The sequence below is a fragment of the Drosophila melanogaster genome, chromosome 3R (assembly GCF_000001215.4).
Source record: "Drosophila melanogaster chromosome 3R".
Taxonomy (NCBI): Eukaryota; Metazoa; Arthropoda; class Insecta; order Diptera; family Drosophilidae; genus Drosophila; species Drosophila melanogaster.
Window position 1 is genome coordinate 7,183,956 of NT_033777.3, and position 17,013 is coordinate 7,200,968.

At 38.0% G+C, this 17,013-nt stretch overlaps 2 protein-coding genes across 10 annotated transcripts; one reads left to right on the forward strand and one right to left on the reverse strand.

Annotated features, from left to right (window-relative positions):
• Positions 1–145: 145 nt before the first annotated feature.
• CG10055 (uncharacterized protein) lies at positions 146–2,718 on the reverse strand. Its single transcript, NM_141446.2, has 3 exons — positions 2,351–2,718; positions 1,859–2,255; positions 146–1,802 (listed from the first exon to the last, which is right to left on the reverse strand). The coding sequence occupies exons 1-3, from the start codon at positions 2,614–2,616 to the stop codon at positions 639–641; spliced, it is 1,827 nt and encodes a 608-aa protein (NP_649703.1). The 5' UTR covers positions 2,617–2,718; the 3' UTR covers positions 146–638.
• A 320-nt stretch (positions 2,719–3,038) lies between these two features.
• lap (like-AP180) lies at positions 3,039–16,986 on the forward strand. 9 transcript variants are annotated; one of them, NM_001275410.1, is made up of 16 exons: positions 3,039–3,592; positions 6,169–6,311; positions 6,766–6,841; positions 7,177–7,209; positions 7,434–7,536; positions 7,602–7,723; positions 7,781–7,974; positions 8,040–8,176; positions 8,537–8,699; positions 8,766–9,057; positions 9,638–9,733; positions 10,243–10,503; positions 11,739–11,940; positions 12,339–12,438; positions 13,615–13,704; positions 14,373–16,986. In NM_001275410.1, the coding sequence occupies exons 1-16, from the start codon at positions 3,457–3,459 to the stop codon at positions 14,553–14,555; spliced, it is 2,331 nt and encodes a 776-aa protein (NP_001262339.1). In that variant the 5' UTR covers positions 3,039–3,456; the 3' UTR covers positions 14,556–16,986. The 9 variants fall into 9 exon arrangements, with proteins under 9 accessions (NP_001262339.1, NP_001163538.1, NP_001138019.2 ...); NM_001170067.2 differs by having other exon boundaries at positions 8,766–9,015; positions 11,661–11,940; NM_001144547.3 differs by lacking the exon at positions 13,615–13,704 and having other exon boundaries at positions 8,766–9,015; positions 11,661–11,940.
• The last annotated feature ends 27 nt before the right edge of the window (positions 16,987–17,013 follow it).

Below are 17,013 nucleotides of genomic sequence, written 5' to 3' on the forward strand. Positions count from 1 at the left end.
TTTTTAAAAAAATATGTATTATCCATTTTATTAGAATTTTCGTTCATACTTCATGTCTTTCTTTTTATAAGACACTCATACAACATTAACATGTAAATCATTAATGACTTTTGCCCACTGTGTAGATAAGTTTGGAGGTTGTTTTCCATTTCCATTTTATTTTATTCATATTTTGTTTTCTTTGCTTGCAGCACCAACAATATCGATAGATGTATATACAAATGCACAACTAGATTTCGCTTTTCAGAATTCAAAATTCAAATGTTTCATACTCTAATGCCATACTAAATGCTAAAGTTCTGATTTACTTGTATGTGTAATTATAATCGAAGTAATTGTAGAGCAAAGGGGAAAAAATATTCAAATATCTTTTCGCATTTGGCGTGAACAAATCTTTGAGTTTGCTTTTCGTTAAATTATTGTACAATTAAGATATAAGAAGTTCTTCTTTTTTGGGTATTCTTGTGTAAACTTACATCATTTACTTGGCTTGGTTTTTAGTTTCGTATTTTACTTTGTTTTAATTTTAAAAGTAATCACTGTTTAGCCTCCGTTCTTTGACATTAAGTTGGTTGTGTTGCTTGTTTGTTTTGGGCAAGGCAGGAGCAGGACTTGCCGAACTCGACATAAGTGGCAATTTATGTGGTGCTGGCTGCTGTCTCACTGTTGCTGCACTGCTCGATGACGCTGTTTCCCTCCGCCTCGCTACTGGTGGTTGTGGAAGAACTGCTGTCGTCTTCGTCTTCATCCTCATCCTCATCCTCATCCCCATCCCCATCTTCATCATCATCTCCATCTTCATCGTCATCTTCGTCCTCCTCGTCATCCTCATATACAATTTCGTTCTCTATCAGTCGCATGTCCATGTCCACGCTGTAGAAGGAGTCAGTTATGACGCTTTCATCATCAGTGGTAGTCTCGTCCTCCTGTCCAGAAGTATCGTTATCAAGGTCCAAGTCATCATCGCCATGCTGCTGCTGCGGCGAGGAACCCTGGCTTCCCGCATCGATGCGCATCTCCTGCATCAGCTCCTTGATCAGCTCAGTCTCAATCTCGGTCACTCCCAGGCCCAAGTGTTGCTTGTTTACGTCCATCAGCACGTTCTTAAGGTTGCGGGCAAGAAGGCGCATGTGCTCATCACTGCAGGCGCTCGGGCTGGTCACATATCGTATATAGTCCTCCAAATAGTAGTTGTTGAAGCTATCGCGACTGGGATCACTGCTGGCGAACTGCTGGTGCGTTAGCAGCAGCTGATTAATTAACCAGTTGCGACCGCCCTTTAAAACTTCTATGGCATCCCGTACACATTGGCGGCCCAACTCGAAATTGCGGTACAGCGGGTAGGTGATCATTCGCCGCAGGAAGGCAACCAGTACGTCCCGATAGTTGTCGAATTGCTCAAAGTAGCAATAAAGCGGGCACAGTATGCTTCGCGTCCAGCCCGATTCACACGTCGGCTCATTGTTCGTCGTCCGCACATCATAGCATATGGCCAACAGAATGCTTATCAGCCCGCAATCGATCTCGTTTTGCCGAAAAACGTCGCACGGCTGCTGCTCCCGTGTCTGCATTCGGCTGATGTTGTGCAGCAGATGCGCTTGCTCCTGGGTCATGGAAGTCTCGTAGATTTTCGGTTTGTAGCGTAAAGGATTCTGGTGACCGGACGGAACCTGTAGCTCCACAAAATTTATTTTGTACTGCTCGCGGGAAAAGCGCTTCATCTCATCGACCACGCGCTCTTGCCGCCTTTGGATGGGGCTCATGCGATGTGGCTCCGACACGCGGCACGTGGCTCTGTCCAACTGTGAAAACATCTGTGTTTAGTGCGCGGAAGAGCAGGTTAACCAATTGAACTCACCTCACTCAGGTCTAGCGGTCCGCTGTATTCGCTAGCATAGCCGTACCCAAAATTGTTGGTCAGCTTGTAGGTGCGCTCGTGGTCGTCGAGCTGCAATTGGCACTGATCGGTGATTCGTTTGAGTTTCCATTCCTGCACCAGAGGCTGCTTGTCCGGCAAATTGGCACTCAGTGTGGGTAGGTGCAGGAATGCGGCTATGTACTCTTTGCGACTATTCCACTGCTTGGCTGCATCCCCCGTACCACCGCCTCCGCCTCTTTCTCCACCGGGTCCTTCCTGGGCACCCGCTGTTAGGGGCAGACAGCGCAGGCAAATTTGGTAGTGATTCTCTGTCGTGTTGAACTTTATCAACAGCGTCTTCAGCTCTCGCAAGTCGAAGGTGCGACGGCTGTGGAATCTGTCCGAAAAGGGAGTACAAGTACGCAATGATATCGCTGGAATTTCGCCACCATGGCCCACCATGGGCACGACAGATTGCCGGATGTGACTCACTTGTACAGCTTAACATCTGCGTAGAAATAAAGATCGTGCGCGTCAACGAATATATCGCAGTTTCTTATGCGATCCACATGCAACGCCTCCGCTTCCGCCAACCCCGACCCCGCTTCCTGACCAAACTCCTCACCAGCGGAAGAAGAAGCAGCAGCAGCTGCTGCTGGCTGGGCCGACTTTGAGGACTGATTCAGGACAGGCGGGCGGGGTATGATCAGCGTGCACGAGTTCTCCAAATAACTGTGTGCAATCTGTCCATTCAACATCTTACAATTTTATTACGAGACTGTTGATTGTGCTAACTACTGTTTTTTAGTATAATTTTATTTATTTTAATGACCAGTATGACCGCCTACTCGAAACTAAAAATTCCTGTTGACAGCCCCTTAGCTTACGTTACGTTTGGCTACACTTCCGACAAATCTAGCTACTTTTTAACTGCTGTTGGGGAATTTTAAGTGCTAAGTTATAAAAAAAGATTTATTTATAGTATCTTAATATTTTATATTTTTATTTATTTATTTATCATTATTTTTTTTTATTTTCAGAACTTATATGAACACATCGTAAAAGCTAAGTTCAGCTATTTCGTATTCGCTTACGTTATGGCAATCGATATTTTCCCACCTAACGCCGTAAACTCAAGTCGATTGCACGCGTTAGCTCCACTTTGTGGACGCTTTAGGACATTGCTCATACGCTCGCTCCATTTGCCAGTCGCCATTATCGATTTGTGGCAGAGGAAAAATAGAGAATTAAAAAATCGCGTTTCAGCGTTAGGCACCGGTTAGAGAGCGCATAAACCGCGGCGATAAATTGTGTAGTGATTGTGACGTAGGAACCACTAAATCTTTACTGTTAGTTTAATCGTGAGGCTCGCATAGCAGAGTTTTCCCGTTCGAAATATTCTCAATCAATCAATACCTCTCTGTCTCTCGCTCGCCCCATACGCGTGTGTGTGTGTGTCTCTCTCTCCCTCTCTCTGTATCTGCTTTCGAGTGTGTGTGTGTGTCGGTGTGGTCAGCTCCTTTGGTGCATAATTAAATTAATCAAGTAAATAAAAACCAGCGAGCGGCAGCAGAAACAACAACAGCAACAGCTTCATCATGACCATGGCAGGGCAAACGATCAACGACAGGCTGCTGGCCGCCCGTCACAGCCTTGCGGGCCAAGGACTCGCCAAGTCCGTTTGCAAGGCCACCACGGAGGAATGCATTGGCCCGAAGAAGAAGCACTTGGACTGTGAGTTGCCCTGTCTATCTCTTTCCCTTGCCCACTCTCTTGGTCTTTCATTGCGTAAATCACCGTTACATTTCCTTGTTATAACACAGAGAGAAAAGAGGCACAGCCTTGTGCTACTAGTGGAAATGTACCCATCAAACACACGAAAATATTATTGTTACTTTGTAACGCTTTAAAATTAATTTATTTTTATTTGCAAACATAAGTCGCAATAAAATCTGTTTAGAAATTAACTTAAATTTTAATAATAATAAAAATTGGAATGAATAATATACTAAAGTAAGGAGTGCCTAACAAATTAGCAAAGAAAATAAAAAATTTAAATGTAGCCTAAATATAAAAACCATCGGCACAGTTAGTACGCTGCAAAAGTAATTTAGCAACAACATTCAGATGCAACCAGTTCGGGTTTCTTGGCTTCCTCGCTCCATTTTCACGTGCCTTTTGTTTTTGTGCGATAAATCACAAAGTTTTCTGAAAACGAAACCACTGATTACGGTCCACAAAGTCCCACAAACACAAACCACCACCCTCAAATTGCATCTGTGGCTCAGCTGCTGGTGTTTGTGGACTCCGTTCGTCATTGATTGGACTCCCCTCTCTTTCTACCAACACACTCTCTCTCTCTCTCTAATGTTACGTCACTTTCCCACGGGTGCACGTGTGTTTGTAGGGGCTTTGAATGGCTTAAAACGCCTACGAAAGCAGGGATTGTGTTTGTCACGGTGTCATTGCTTGTTAAATTTATGCAAGAGTCTTCCCTAATTTGCTGGATTTGCTTACACGTTTGAATTTTGCAAATACTTCTAAAGAGCTCCATATCCTAACGACATTCATTCCCGTTGGAATCTGTTTTTTTGGCTAGTTTTGCTCGCATTTTGACCCCCTTTTATTTAGCTTGTTGGCACTTTTCAGATGACTCATCAGATATGGCTACGAGTAAATGGGAATAAAAGAGGGCAATATTGTGGGGCGTTACTTGTCACATAAACATTGTATTGCAGTTGCCGCAAACCAATTTCCAATATAACCCAAAATTTGGCCACATGTGCTGTTTATTCAAGTTGATTACTTTATCCAAAACGTTATGCTCAATTCAGTTACCAAAAGTCTAAATAAATTAAACCTGAGTTAAAAGTCAGTCCGTACATTTTACAAGACGTCAGCAGGTAGCATGAAATATATTTCTTCTACCTATTTTCTCTATTTTCTTTTGTTAACAACTTTTGTCCTATGATAAAACCAGTTGTGTGTTCACGGAAACAACAGCACTTAATGAGCTTTACACCGATTGAAAAGATCCCAGAATATTTCAACCAGCTACACAAGTGGGCAATAATAATTAAAATTAAGTATCAATGGTCCCCCACTACAGTGGAGTCTCGATACCCGACACATTTATTTATTTATGTATTTAAGAGCATAAGCATGCGAATTGACCCCAGCGATAACTACGCTACAGAAGTCGCCAATCGCTTTTGGTATCCGAGCACTGTAAATATTTTCGAAATATATGTGAATCAGTGAAGATTTCAAAAAGGGCGGATACGAATTTTAACTAAATAACTCATTCAAAATGTCTTAACTACTCAGCGATTTCAACGTTTTGTCATAAAGTGACACCCCCAGGCCACTGTGCTCGTTAAGAAACTCACCAGTTTCGTTTACAAGGACCGATCAATTTTCCACATTTACTGTTTATTGAAATTTGTTCTTATTTATGTATAAATGAATCACTGGCCTGGCGCCCGTCAGCCAAACAAAATGAAGCAAAAGGACGGCGAACATCTGCGATGGCTTGTGAAATGTGCAACGCCCCTCGAATCCCATGCAATTTTTTCTTGCTCGGCGACAAACACTTTCCAACCGAAATGGGAATTGATTCAAATGGAAGCGCATGATAGTAGACACAATGGGATTCAGCTCTTATCATCGACACTTTTCCGTCAGTATTTAGCTTGAATGGCGGCTGCAAGCTTAAAGCGCAGATAAGCAAACAACGACTAAGAGTCGCGACCGATAACGGGACGCAAAAAACAAGATGATTAAATTTATGGGAGGTTCGGTTATTATAATAATAATAATCTTTACAGAAACGTTGTTTGTTTCTGGAACAGATAAATTGACTTTTAAAGTTTTATGTTGCTTCTTAAACATGTAAACATTTGTTGTTTTGCTCATATGAACTAAGTTTTCGTAAAAAAAATATACTGTTGAATAAATCTAGAGGATAATAACTAATAGTTGTCGGCGGTTATATCGAATCTGATTGATTTTTCCAATAAATGCTTGGGAAAATAAATATCAAGTCAAAGTTAATCGCAACCAAAAGTAAAGTTGAGTTGGACGTACAAAATTAAGGAAAAGAGCAAATGGTTCACTAACCGAAAATTACAAAAAAAAAAAACGTTCTTTATTGTTTTCTAATCTACTGTATGGATATGCGTTAAGAAACTAATATAAAGCTATGCTTAATAAAATGATTTTCATTTATTATTTTAAATCAATGTAAAATGTTAAATTAGTTTGTGGTTGCTTTGTGTTAATATAAGTTTCATACCTTTATTTAATTGCAGATTTGGTGCACTGCACAAACGAGCCGAATGTGTCGATACCTCATCTGGCCAATTTACTTATCGAGCGTTCACAGAATGCCAACTGGGTCGTCGTCTACAAGTCGCTGATAACCACACATCATCTGATGGCATATGGCAATGAGGTTTGTATTTGTGTATTTATCGGAATCTAGTGTTTGTGCGAAGCTTAGGGGCGTATTTCAAATACATTTTTACTTTCATTTAAGCGTTCGAAATGAGGTAATCTATTTTGTTTGATTTAATATACAGATGAATAGGTCACGTACATCATGAGATTCTTATTATTTTCCTTCTTGTACCTTTAATGGCAACTTATTACTGCAGAATTACTCTTTTGGGATGACCTCTGACCAAGTATATCGTTGTGTGGTATTTTACTTTCAGTTTTTGTTCGTTCAGTTTTATTTCTTAGTAATTTTTTTGGTGACATAAAAAGTTGTCTTCTCTGAAAAATAAATAAATAAATGTTAAATTTTTAACACATCAACTTTTATAGTTCCCTCCATTTAATTGCGATTTATAATTATCTAAATAATATTTAACAGCATTCCTATTGTTTTTCCTAAATCTTTTCAGCGATTTATGCAATATCTTGCCTCTAGCAATTCTACATTCAATCTCAGCTCCTTTCTGGACAAAGGAACTGTACAAGGTATAACGAAGCCTCCCTTTTAAGCCTCCCAAATTTGTTTCAAACCCATCGACTATTCAATCGATTTACCTATTTCAAATTATTAACTAATACCTACATTTTGATCATTCCTCTCTCATTCTCTCTTTCAACTCATGCGAATGCGCGCGAACGTTTGGCTTGATCATTTGTAATTTTGTTTACTTAACAAAAATCTCTAAAACAAAAATATTAATACCGAAATGCGCTGCTTACTGACCTACATACCGCACACTACATGCTGGCTAACAACAACTGAAAAATGCAATTATCCAAACTAAATATTCAAAATCAAACAATATAAACCTTATATACAGATGGTGGCATGGGCGTTCCTGGTGGCAGAATGGGTGAGTATTATACAGAAGCTATTAGCAATTGGATACAACTTTCCTTATTTGGCTATAGGCGTTGAATTCCTTACTGGTTGTTACTAAAATTTGTTTTACTTATGATTTAGAGCGAAATTAACTAACCAAAAGACCATTCTTCTTAAGTTTCGTATTTGGCATTGTCCAAAATTTGTGTGACCTATATTGTTGGAGACCAATACTATAATTTGTTAAATCAACAGGTTACGATATGTCTCCCTTTATTCGGCGCTACGCCAAGTATTTGAATGAGAAATCGCTCTCCTATCGAGCCATGGCCTTTGACTTTTGCAAAGTCAAACGGGGGTAAGTAACGCCAGCTCACATTTAATTGTCATCTGATTGATTTGTTTCGCAATCTATCATTTTAGCAAAGAGGAAGGCTCGCTACGCAGCATGAACGCGGAAAAACTTCTAAAGACTTTGCCAGTTTTGCAGGCACAATTGGATGCACTTTTGGAGTTCGACTGCCAATCCAACGACTTGTCTAATGGTATGAATATATTTCCAAATTATATTGTAAAACTATAACGACTTTAATATTTTTCAGGCGTCATCAATATGAGCTTTATGCTCTTGTTCCGCGATCTCATACGATTGTTTGCTTGCTACAATGATGGCATCATAAATTTGCTTGAAAAATATTTCGATATGAACAAGAAACATGCCCGCGATGCGTTGGATCTTTACAAAAAGTTCTTAGTGCGCATGGATCGTGTTGGAGAGTTTTTAAAAGTGGCTGAGGTAAGAGTTATCCTATTTATCATATGTAATAAATCATTTTCATTTGCTTTATTCTCTGCTTCCAGAATGTGGGCATAGACAAGGGTGACATACCCGATTTGACCAAGGCGCCCAGTTCGTTGTTAGATGCCTTGGAGCAGCACTTGGCCACGCTTGAGGGTCGAAAAGTATCCGCTGCTAATACTCCTACGCAGTCATCAAGGTTTGTTAATCTATTTCTAAGCTCCAAAATCTATCTTTTAGATATTACTTTTATTTGTTATATGCTAACATAATTTAAACATTGGGTTCCTACTAACAACCACTTGTATTTTGTACATTTTATTCAAATTTTATAATGCAACATAAAATAATAAGATAAATTATGTAAAATTTGGCAATGAATTATGGATAGTTTACAAATTATTTTAGTTCTTGTATAAATACTTTATTTACTGAACTGTTATCATTAATGTATCAATGTATTATTTGCGATATATTTTTAACATTCTTTTCTTTTGTTTTTCTATGATTTTCCTTGGTTTTTGCGTTGCACCTGTTTTTGATGGCTGGGAAACATTAGTAATCAGCGTAATGTAAAATCCGCTGTATCTGCCCTGTCTTCTACCAGCTCGGCATTTGGTACTGCAGCTGCGTCCAGCAAATTTGATACCACCAACGGCATTGACGAGCAGCTTAAGGCCCAGGTTTTGGCCGAAGAGGAAGCCGCTATGAACCAATACAAGGTGAGTTCATTGTGAGCAGTATACGTATAAATCACAAACTAATTGGTCCATTTATCTGCCTGTTAGTCCAAGGTGTCGTCGCCCACTAGCAGCGGTGCTGCTGGCGCTAGCGCTGCACTAACAAATCCATTTCTATCGTCGCCGCCAGCCGCGCAGGCTGGCCAGCCGATAGTTGATCTGTTCGGTGCCGCGTCGGCGCAGCCCGCTGCTGCTGCAGCAGCCACCAAGGCCTCTGACGATCTGCTGCAGTTGGGCAATCCTTTCGCGGACATGTTTGACGCCAGCGGTGGGGGAGCAGCTGCTGTAGGAGCCACAGGTGCTGCACTCAATGCCAATAATTTGTGGATGCATAATAATGGTAGCATGTTATAATTTTCTTATTATTTCGTCCTAAGTTCTTGTTTAGCGATTACGATATGAGTTAAATTTATTTTGTGCTGTACATAGGTAACATTCGTTGTGTAAGTGTAGTGATCTTACGTATTTATGTTGTCGTACTCTAAAAATCAGAGCAATGAGGAGCGCACTTTTTAGGCGCTCTAGACGCCCCTCACCCTTTGTCTGTCTTCCTATCACTTCAGCTTAGACGTCTATTTGCACAAGTTTTCATGCATCATTATCCATAGTTGAAATCATAATGGTATATTTTGTATCCATTTAATTATTTACGATAATTATTTTTGTAAGTTTTGATTTTTTTTTAAATTCTTGTCTAATGTATTGTTACTCTTCATTTTTTCATCACTGTTTTTTTCCAAACTGAAACTGTAATGACAACATCTTCAACAACGATACCGAAAACAACTCCTCGGTTACGAAAACCAAACCAATCGCAAATCTTCCAAACGACCATCGCCCACTGTCCACCGCCCACACTACACCCAACTAAACTGAGACAAAACCACCAACAAATTTCAAAATAAAACAAACAAAAATAGGTTTCAATGGCGCATCAGTTTCCTCCGCTGCTGCTACAAATGCATTCGTTTCCGATAGTAATTTCTCATCCGTATTTGGTAATACGGAACCGGCAGGTAAGTCACTCAATGGTCTACAGTCTTCATTCATTCCTAACTGCAAGCTACAATCTAATCCTAAGAATACATATTTGAATACTTAATATGCAGTCACTAACAAAATGCTTATGATTTACTAACTATTCCAAATTGAGTAAAAATCGGAGTGGTTCGTTTAAGTTTACTAATTGGCAAAGGCAATAACAATGCTAGCAATATCATCCAACTTTGATGTGTTTGAATTATACTGATATAAATGTAGCATGTAATTTAATATGCCTGATTGATTTCATGTATTAAACAAGTTCAACAAAAAGTTAAGAAAATTCCATTTTACGTATATATAGGTCTTTGAAATTCTAAAACTGGATTAGAAATATGCGTGATTATGTTAGGAACCTAATCCCTTACCTGTATTCCTCAATGCTAGTTTTTGAATCATATTCGGACTTTTAATAATTTCTTTTTATTTTTTAGTATTTATTTTAATGGTTATCCTCTGAATGTTTGCGTTAAATTTTACACAGCTTCGACGTCGTTGCCAAATCCATTTTTCGATGATATGTCTTTGCCCCAAATCCCACTCCCTGCTGAATCTGTTGCTGCACCCTTTGGCAACAATATAAATTTCATGGATCAGCAGCTGCAGCAACAACAGCAAGCGGCTTTATATGTGCAACAGCAGCAGCAACAGCAGCTGCAACTACAGCAGCAGCAACACCGGCCGCAACTGCCGCAACAGCAAGCGATATTGACACCTTCCATGTCAGCAGCTCAGTTTCCACCAGGTGAAGATTTGCAGACCCTCGCCGCAAAACGAATACGAAAACAAACCCATTAAACACAAGCATATGTTCCTCCGCGTGCTTTGTTTTTGTACAAAGCTTGATCCATCACTGGCTTGTAGTGCTGCAGCGGACACTGACTTTTCTATCTCAGCATCCAAAATCTCCTGAGCCTTGCGCCCAGTGCATCAGATGCTCATCCACACCAAACAGAACACGCTTTTCCCTCTGTTGTCTGCTCGTGTTTTGTAGCTATTTTGTCTGCAATCGACTATAAACTCGTCTCGTAATTGACAAGAAAGCTGTGTTGTTGTCTAAATAGTTTTAATTTATTTTTTGGAAAAAAGTATTTAATGTGTGTTTCATGTGATAACTGTGTGATAACTATTCTTTTGATTTACGTTTTTGAGTTCAGGTCAACTAATTCTAGTGTCAGATTCCCTATTTGCTATTTGAACCTGAACTTTTCACATAACTATCAGGACGTATTGTATTTACGATGATATAATGCTTAAATTACACTAAAAAAAAACGCACTTATTTCATTAACAAAAAACTATTCTGCTTTGGTAGCTTTTGTAAATAATCTTACGTCTGTCATGTGTTTGTAAATAACAACCTATTATTAATCCTACATATATCAAAAATCATTAGAGATCGATATATCCCAAATCTTTATATATAAAATGCAATTTCATATTATTTATTTTGTAAATGTTATTTTTTCTCTTTTTCTCTCTCTTATGTTCTTATGTACTGAACGTAAAAATCCAATCAAAATATCAAAACTAAAAACAATTTCACATTGTATCATGTTAATGTTGGTGGCACAAATACATATTGAACACTTAAAATCTCAACAAAACGCTAAAACATATTTGTGTGTTTTATGATTACGCTGGCAAAATGAAAAAAAAAAAAACTTAAAAACGAATTAAAACCGAAATATCGAATATCTACGTCAATCGAACTCAACGCTAACTCGACAAACATCAAAACCAATCCTCTGGGCTCATCGGCTTCATTGTTAATGCATATCTACCATATATATATATATACCAATGTGTTTGTCTCTGTGTATAAATGTCTGCTAAAAACGGTGCATTGGCTATGGCTATCCCCAAACAACCATGTTGTCTGAATTGTAAAAACCTATCAAGGCTTCGATGCCTTGGGCGACGTCCTCAAGCCGGCCTCGGCCAGCAACAACAGCAATCAAATGAACGTTGTCGCCGCAGGTTACTCCAGCAATAGCAGTTCGATCCTAGCGTTACAACAGCAGCAGCACCAGCAGCACCAGCAGCAACACCAGCATCAACTGAACCAGCAGCAACAGCAGCAGCCACCGGCTGGCACTGGAAAGATAATTACCGGCGACTTGGATAGTTCACTAATGTCACTCGTTGATAACTTAAATATTAACAAAACGGCAAGTGCAAAGTGAGTAAATCGAGCCAGTAAACTGACGATTGTGTGTGCGTGCGTTCGAAAGCGAAGCCAAACCAAACCAGAATGTTGATCAGAATCCATGTTGTCACATCCCTTCCAGTTCATTCGCTGTAGATGGCTGAATCGTGTCGATTTTGATCGACTGAAGATTATGTTCCACATCCGAAGAAACAGATCCTTTGATGATCCCTTACCATTTATCCAATACCATTCCGAACTGACCCTCCCATATTCATGTTCCATACGTGTACATAAAATCCATCAAAAAAATGGTTCGAAATCACGCAGAAATCTATTTAGATACCCAAAAAAAAAAACCCAAAATTCAAATGCCGTGTTCATTGACGTCGTCTATATATCATTACTCTCTTACCCCATTATTCTCATAGACCCGTGCAATGGAATTCACCTAAAAATACAGCGAAACCAGGTGCTAATTGGACACCCCAACCAATGGCGGCTACTACTGGTGCTGGCTATCGTCCAATGGTGAGTTTTGCCTACTCTAACTCTTCTGTCTACCGAACTACTCTACTCAGAAACAATGAATACTACTCGAAAGAATCTACGTTGCCTCGAATTTGTTCAAATTTAAAAAGTGACTAAAACAAAAGATTCGAATACACTAGAATTTGTGCCGAAGCAGAGACAAAAAATAATAAGAACTATAACAATGCCAGAGAAGAAAACAAACGACACATTTCTTTATTTTTGTTAATGCATTGTTTTTTCCTATCATTTTCTAACAATTTTGTGTCACCCAACACTTTAGGCTACACTTCATGCGAAGTACACTTTTTTTTACCTGATTTAATGTGAACGATATTATCAAAATTAATGTTTATTTACCAATTGCACAATCCGTATAAATTTACAACTTGAGCTACTTGGTTTCCTTGGTTTTCATGACATTTTTGATCTGTATGAACTATTTTTTAGCTTGCATAAATTGTCTTGATAAGATTTAAAGTAAATTTTTATAATTAATATGTCTTCGTCGTGAGAATCCCCTTTAAAATTCTAAGTGTTTTTAAATTTCGTATATCATAATTGTAAATTGGATGACCAAAATCAAATCGCAAATCAAGTCTGCGGGTTGTAAGTTTGACTTTATTTTGTCCACACATATTCTTGGCCCTAGTTTCCACACACCCCACCGTAAACTACAGAATCACAGCAAACAGCACTAGATCATAAGCATTAGGGCATCCTGGAGAGAAGGGCAACGACGGTGGGTTTTATGCCTCCACACACACAAAACACGCAGGCCAAATACGTCAAGACACATATTTCCATTTTATAGTTTTAATTTCTTTTATTTTAATTTTTAATTTGCATTTTAACGGAGTATATATAAACTATCAACTTCTTTCTTTTCTTTATTTTATGTTTGCTTTATATCTCAACTATCCCAACGCATACCGCAAAATCGAAATCGAAATCGAAATCGAAAATCGAAAATCGTTAACCGAACCGAATCAAATTGAATCACAACTAAATATATATTGAATCCAATCAAACAAACAACAACAAACGAATCACGTATGACCACTCACGCTGCGCCTGTGCCAATGCTGTCTGTGTGTGTGTATGTGTGTTTGTGATATATCAATATATATTCTATCAATATGCCTATATATATATATACCAATATGCAATACGTAGGCACATGGCATGACTGTAAGTCCTGCGCCAATCACAATCAATCATCCGTATATACATGCTAGTTATCCTGTAATGCCAAATTATATGCAGGTAAGATGATGCCAAAACGAACGAAATGAAACATTACAAGAAACCATTACAATTACTCAAACAGAATGAAAGATTATAAATAAATATAATTTTGGTTTTGCCCTGAGTTGCCGTTTTCCTTAAATCAAGAAATTCTTTCAGTTTTATTTCCTATCATTTCGTTTAACAATCGAACTTCTATCATCACAGCACTATAACGTATAAATGTGACCTCTACGCCACTTCCTTCTAACTTGCAAAAAAAAAAAAAAAAAACATGCCAACAATTCCCACTTGGTGACCAGTAACAAGCGTTTAACATGCCTCTCCTCCCTCTATGGTCTCCGTCTCTGAACTATAGTGCATTACAATCTTGCATTCGTATCTGTTAAATTATTATTTAAATCTACATATTTAAGTTTAGTAGACATTCAGTTCTTAATGGAGTTACTATTTCACTTGTCTGTAGAGCTAACCACCTTCCGTATGATTCCATGTAGCAACTGTTTTCCAAGCTCACGGCGGGCCCCCTCCTTTTAAGCCCAAACGACTAATCTTTTCCTGCCACTGATTTTGTAGCATTGCGTCTGTCATAGCAGTTAATAAGTATTCCCTCCTCCAGTGCATGAATTTCAATTGAACAAACATTTTATGTTCGCTCTTAACGCCTTTTTTAACGACTCTTGTAGGGAATGCCGGTGATGGGACAGCCAAGTATGATGGGGGGGCAGGCAGCAGCCCCTTTGACTGGGGTGCAACCGACGATGATGGCGGCGCCGCACAGTAATGCAACGGGCATCATGCAACCCATCCAGCCAACGCAGAATGGCAGCAATAAAGGCGTCCCACTCGACCCATTTGGTGCGTTATAAGCGGTCCAGAAGAAGCTCATACGTGCAACCCACTCACCACTCACTCACTCACTCAGTCTAAGCGCTCTAACCTCATAGACGGAAAACAGAAAACACACTCACAGACACAAATGCGTAATGAAAAATTAAATATACCAATAGCTCTATATATTATATAAACGTGCAAGTGAATATTAAGATCTTGAAACTGTTTACACGATGCTACAGAAATCATATATAAAGTTTATGAAAAAAACGGCAGCAATAGCAAACACAAATGAAACGGAAGCAGATAAGAAAATTATATTATAATGTTGAACATTGAGCAAAACACGAAAAATGCTATATACATACATATATACATATATATATATATATATATATTTATATTATTACTATTTAAATGAAAACAAATAAGTTTGACTATTTATATGTATACACCAATTTATATACTATGCTAAAACAAATGAAGGGAAAGTAAAAGCAAAAACGAAACAATTTCCATCAATAGCTAAAGGAAGGTAGCCTATGTGAAATATACCTATGAACTTTAAGAAAAGTCCTTATAAAACCTGTAGTTGTGTCCTCACCAATCACTAAAAACACACACGTTGAATTATGTAGTGGAACTATGTTAACTGTCTCAAAGCAGATGATCGAGCAAACATGAAACCGATTCAGAATAGATATTTTCAAACGAAGTCCAAGTGCTTGCACACCTTAACGTAATCATTTGCAATATTTTAATCCGTCTATCAATGTTTTTTTGTTATTTTTAGTCATTTCTTGTGACTAAATATATATTATACGTTTTAAAGTGTTGTTAAGCAAGCTATGATTTGCTGTACGGCAAATATTTGTAAATGCATTCCAAACTAGCTTCAATTTTGTCCAAATTTAATTTGAGAAGGCGAAAACATTTGTAATTATTAAGTATTATTTAACAACAAATTCAAGCAACGCATATGTAAAATGTGTTGATAATATGTTTAAATTCTAGAAAAAACCGCAACGTTTATTTAATATGTGTTATACTTTAGTGCGTACGTTGTGTTAGAAATTTATTTAATTGCTTCTAGTATTCGATACAAAACTGACATCATATACGTACATAGTTCATTTCAAGAATGTGTATATAAAGCATAAAACGTGTATGTAGAAGTTTTCCTACAGCGCGGCAAGCTGAGCTATGTTTAAATAAAATTTATATAAATTATATAAAATATTTTTATTTTTTTTTTATTTTGCGCTGCACTGGAATTAATTGCCAAAATCAAACAAATTAATTGACTTCCAAAACTTTCATCAACTCCAACCCACCACCCCCTTAAGTGAGTAATTTTTGATGGTTCAATAGTTTATTCAACTATGTATCTTCACTTCACATACCATCCCAAATGCTTAAAATTCTGTCGCTTTTATACTCCCTTTAATGGGAGTCGTCGGTCCGCCATGGCCATGAATTCTTCAAGATTATATAGCAGTAGCTATAAGCAACACTGTCAGCTTTTCGCTGATACCCTTCAAAATTAATCACATAAGCAGAAAAGTACGCTATATTTTTGCACCAGCCAAAATGCAATTTTATTGCTCACCAAAGTAGGCAACAATTTAGTGGAGAAATCAAATAACAAGGTTGACCAGGACTTTAGCATGTCCTACTTTTGGAATAGGTGGGTCAACTCTCGTAGGCAAACAACAACGCAAATGCAATAATCGTTAGAAGCAAACAATCATGTATGGAATTTTCATTAAGGCTAAAGTTAATGTAAACCTAAAGCCCCGAACTCGAATCAATGTACACTTAGCAAAATTATACACTCGAAAATGACAAAAAAATGTTTTATGACAATATATATACGCTGGTGTTTGAGCTAAACTATACTCATACTTAGGACTAACTAACTTAAAACTGCACTTACTGTCTACACGACGCATGCGTTTAGAACTTGCAGAACTAAAATTATTAGAAAATTGCGACCACTTGAATGAATCTAAGTAAAGGGTCAATAGACAGTGAGATATATTTGGCCGACAATTTGCAGAGAAGCTTGCTTAGAGGGTTGGCTTACCAAATCGAATGTATCTTGTAGATAACCATCGATCGTGCAATGCAGAATATCTACAACTAAGAACTATTTATGTTTGAATCAAAGTGTTACTACGTTTCTATTAGTTTGTGTACTCTCTCTCAACAGAACCCCTATTACAATTGAATAAGAACGCATAGAAAATAAAAGACATTTTTGTCGCAATGAATTCTTACAATTCGATCCAATCTCATGGAAATGCAAACTACTCGAGTATGTAATGTGCACACATTCTCATTAAATAGGAGTTAAATATATTGTGTATTATTACAAATTATGTTGAAACAAACCCAACTCTAAAGCAAAACAGAAATGAAATGTTAGTGCAAAATAAATGTGTAAAATAAAAACATAATTCGTTCATTTTGTATTATTCTTTGGAGTCGGCG

Excerpts from the sequence above, each read along its gene's own strand:
- CG10055 (NM_141446.2), bottom strand. The coding sequence starts at position 2,616 with ATGTTGAATGGACAGATTGCACACAGTTATTTGGAGAACTCGTGCACG. Across the intron at positions 2,256-2,350 it reads GCAGATGTTAAGCTGTACAA|ATTCCACAGCCGTCGCACCT; the intron begins GTGAGTCACATC and ends CTTTTCGGACAG. Across the intron at positions 1,803-1,858 it reads GACCGCTAGACCTGAGTGAG|TTGGACAGAGCCACGTGCCG; the intron begins GTGAGTTCAATT and ends ATGTTTTCACAG.
- lap (NM_001170067.2), top strand. The coding sequence starts at position 3,457 with ATGACCATGGCAGGGCAAACGATCAACGACAGGCTGCTGGCCGCCCGT. Across the intron at positions 7,537-7,601 it reads TTTTGCAAAGTCAAACGGGG|CAAAGAGGAAGGCTCGCTAC; the intron begins GTAAGTAACGCC and ends CTATCATTTTAG. Across the intron at positions 7,724-7,780 it reads ATCCAACGACTTGTCTAATG|GCGTCATCAATATGAGCTTT; the intron begins GTATGAATATAT and ends AATATTTTTCAG.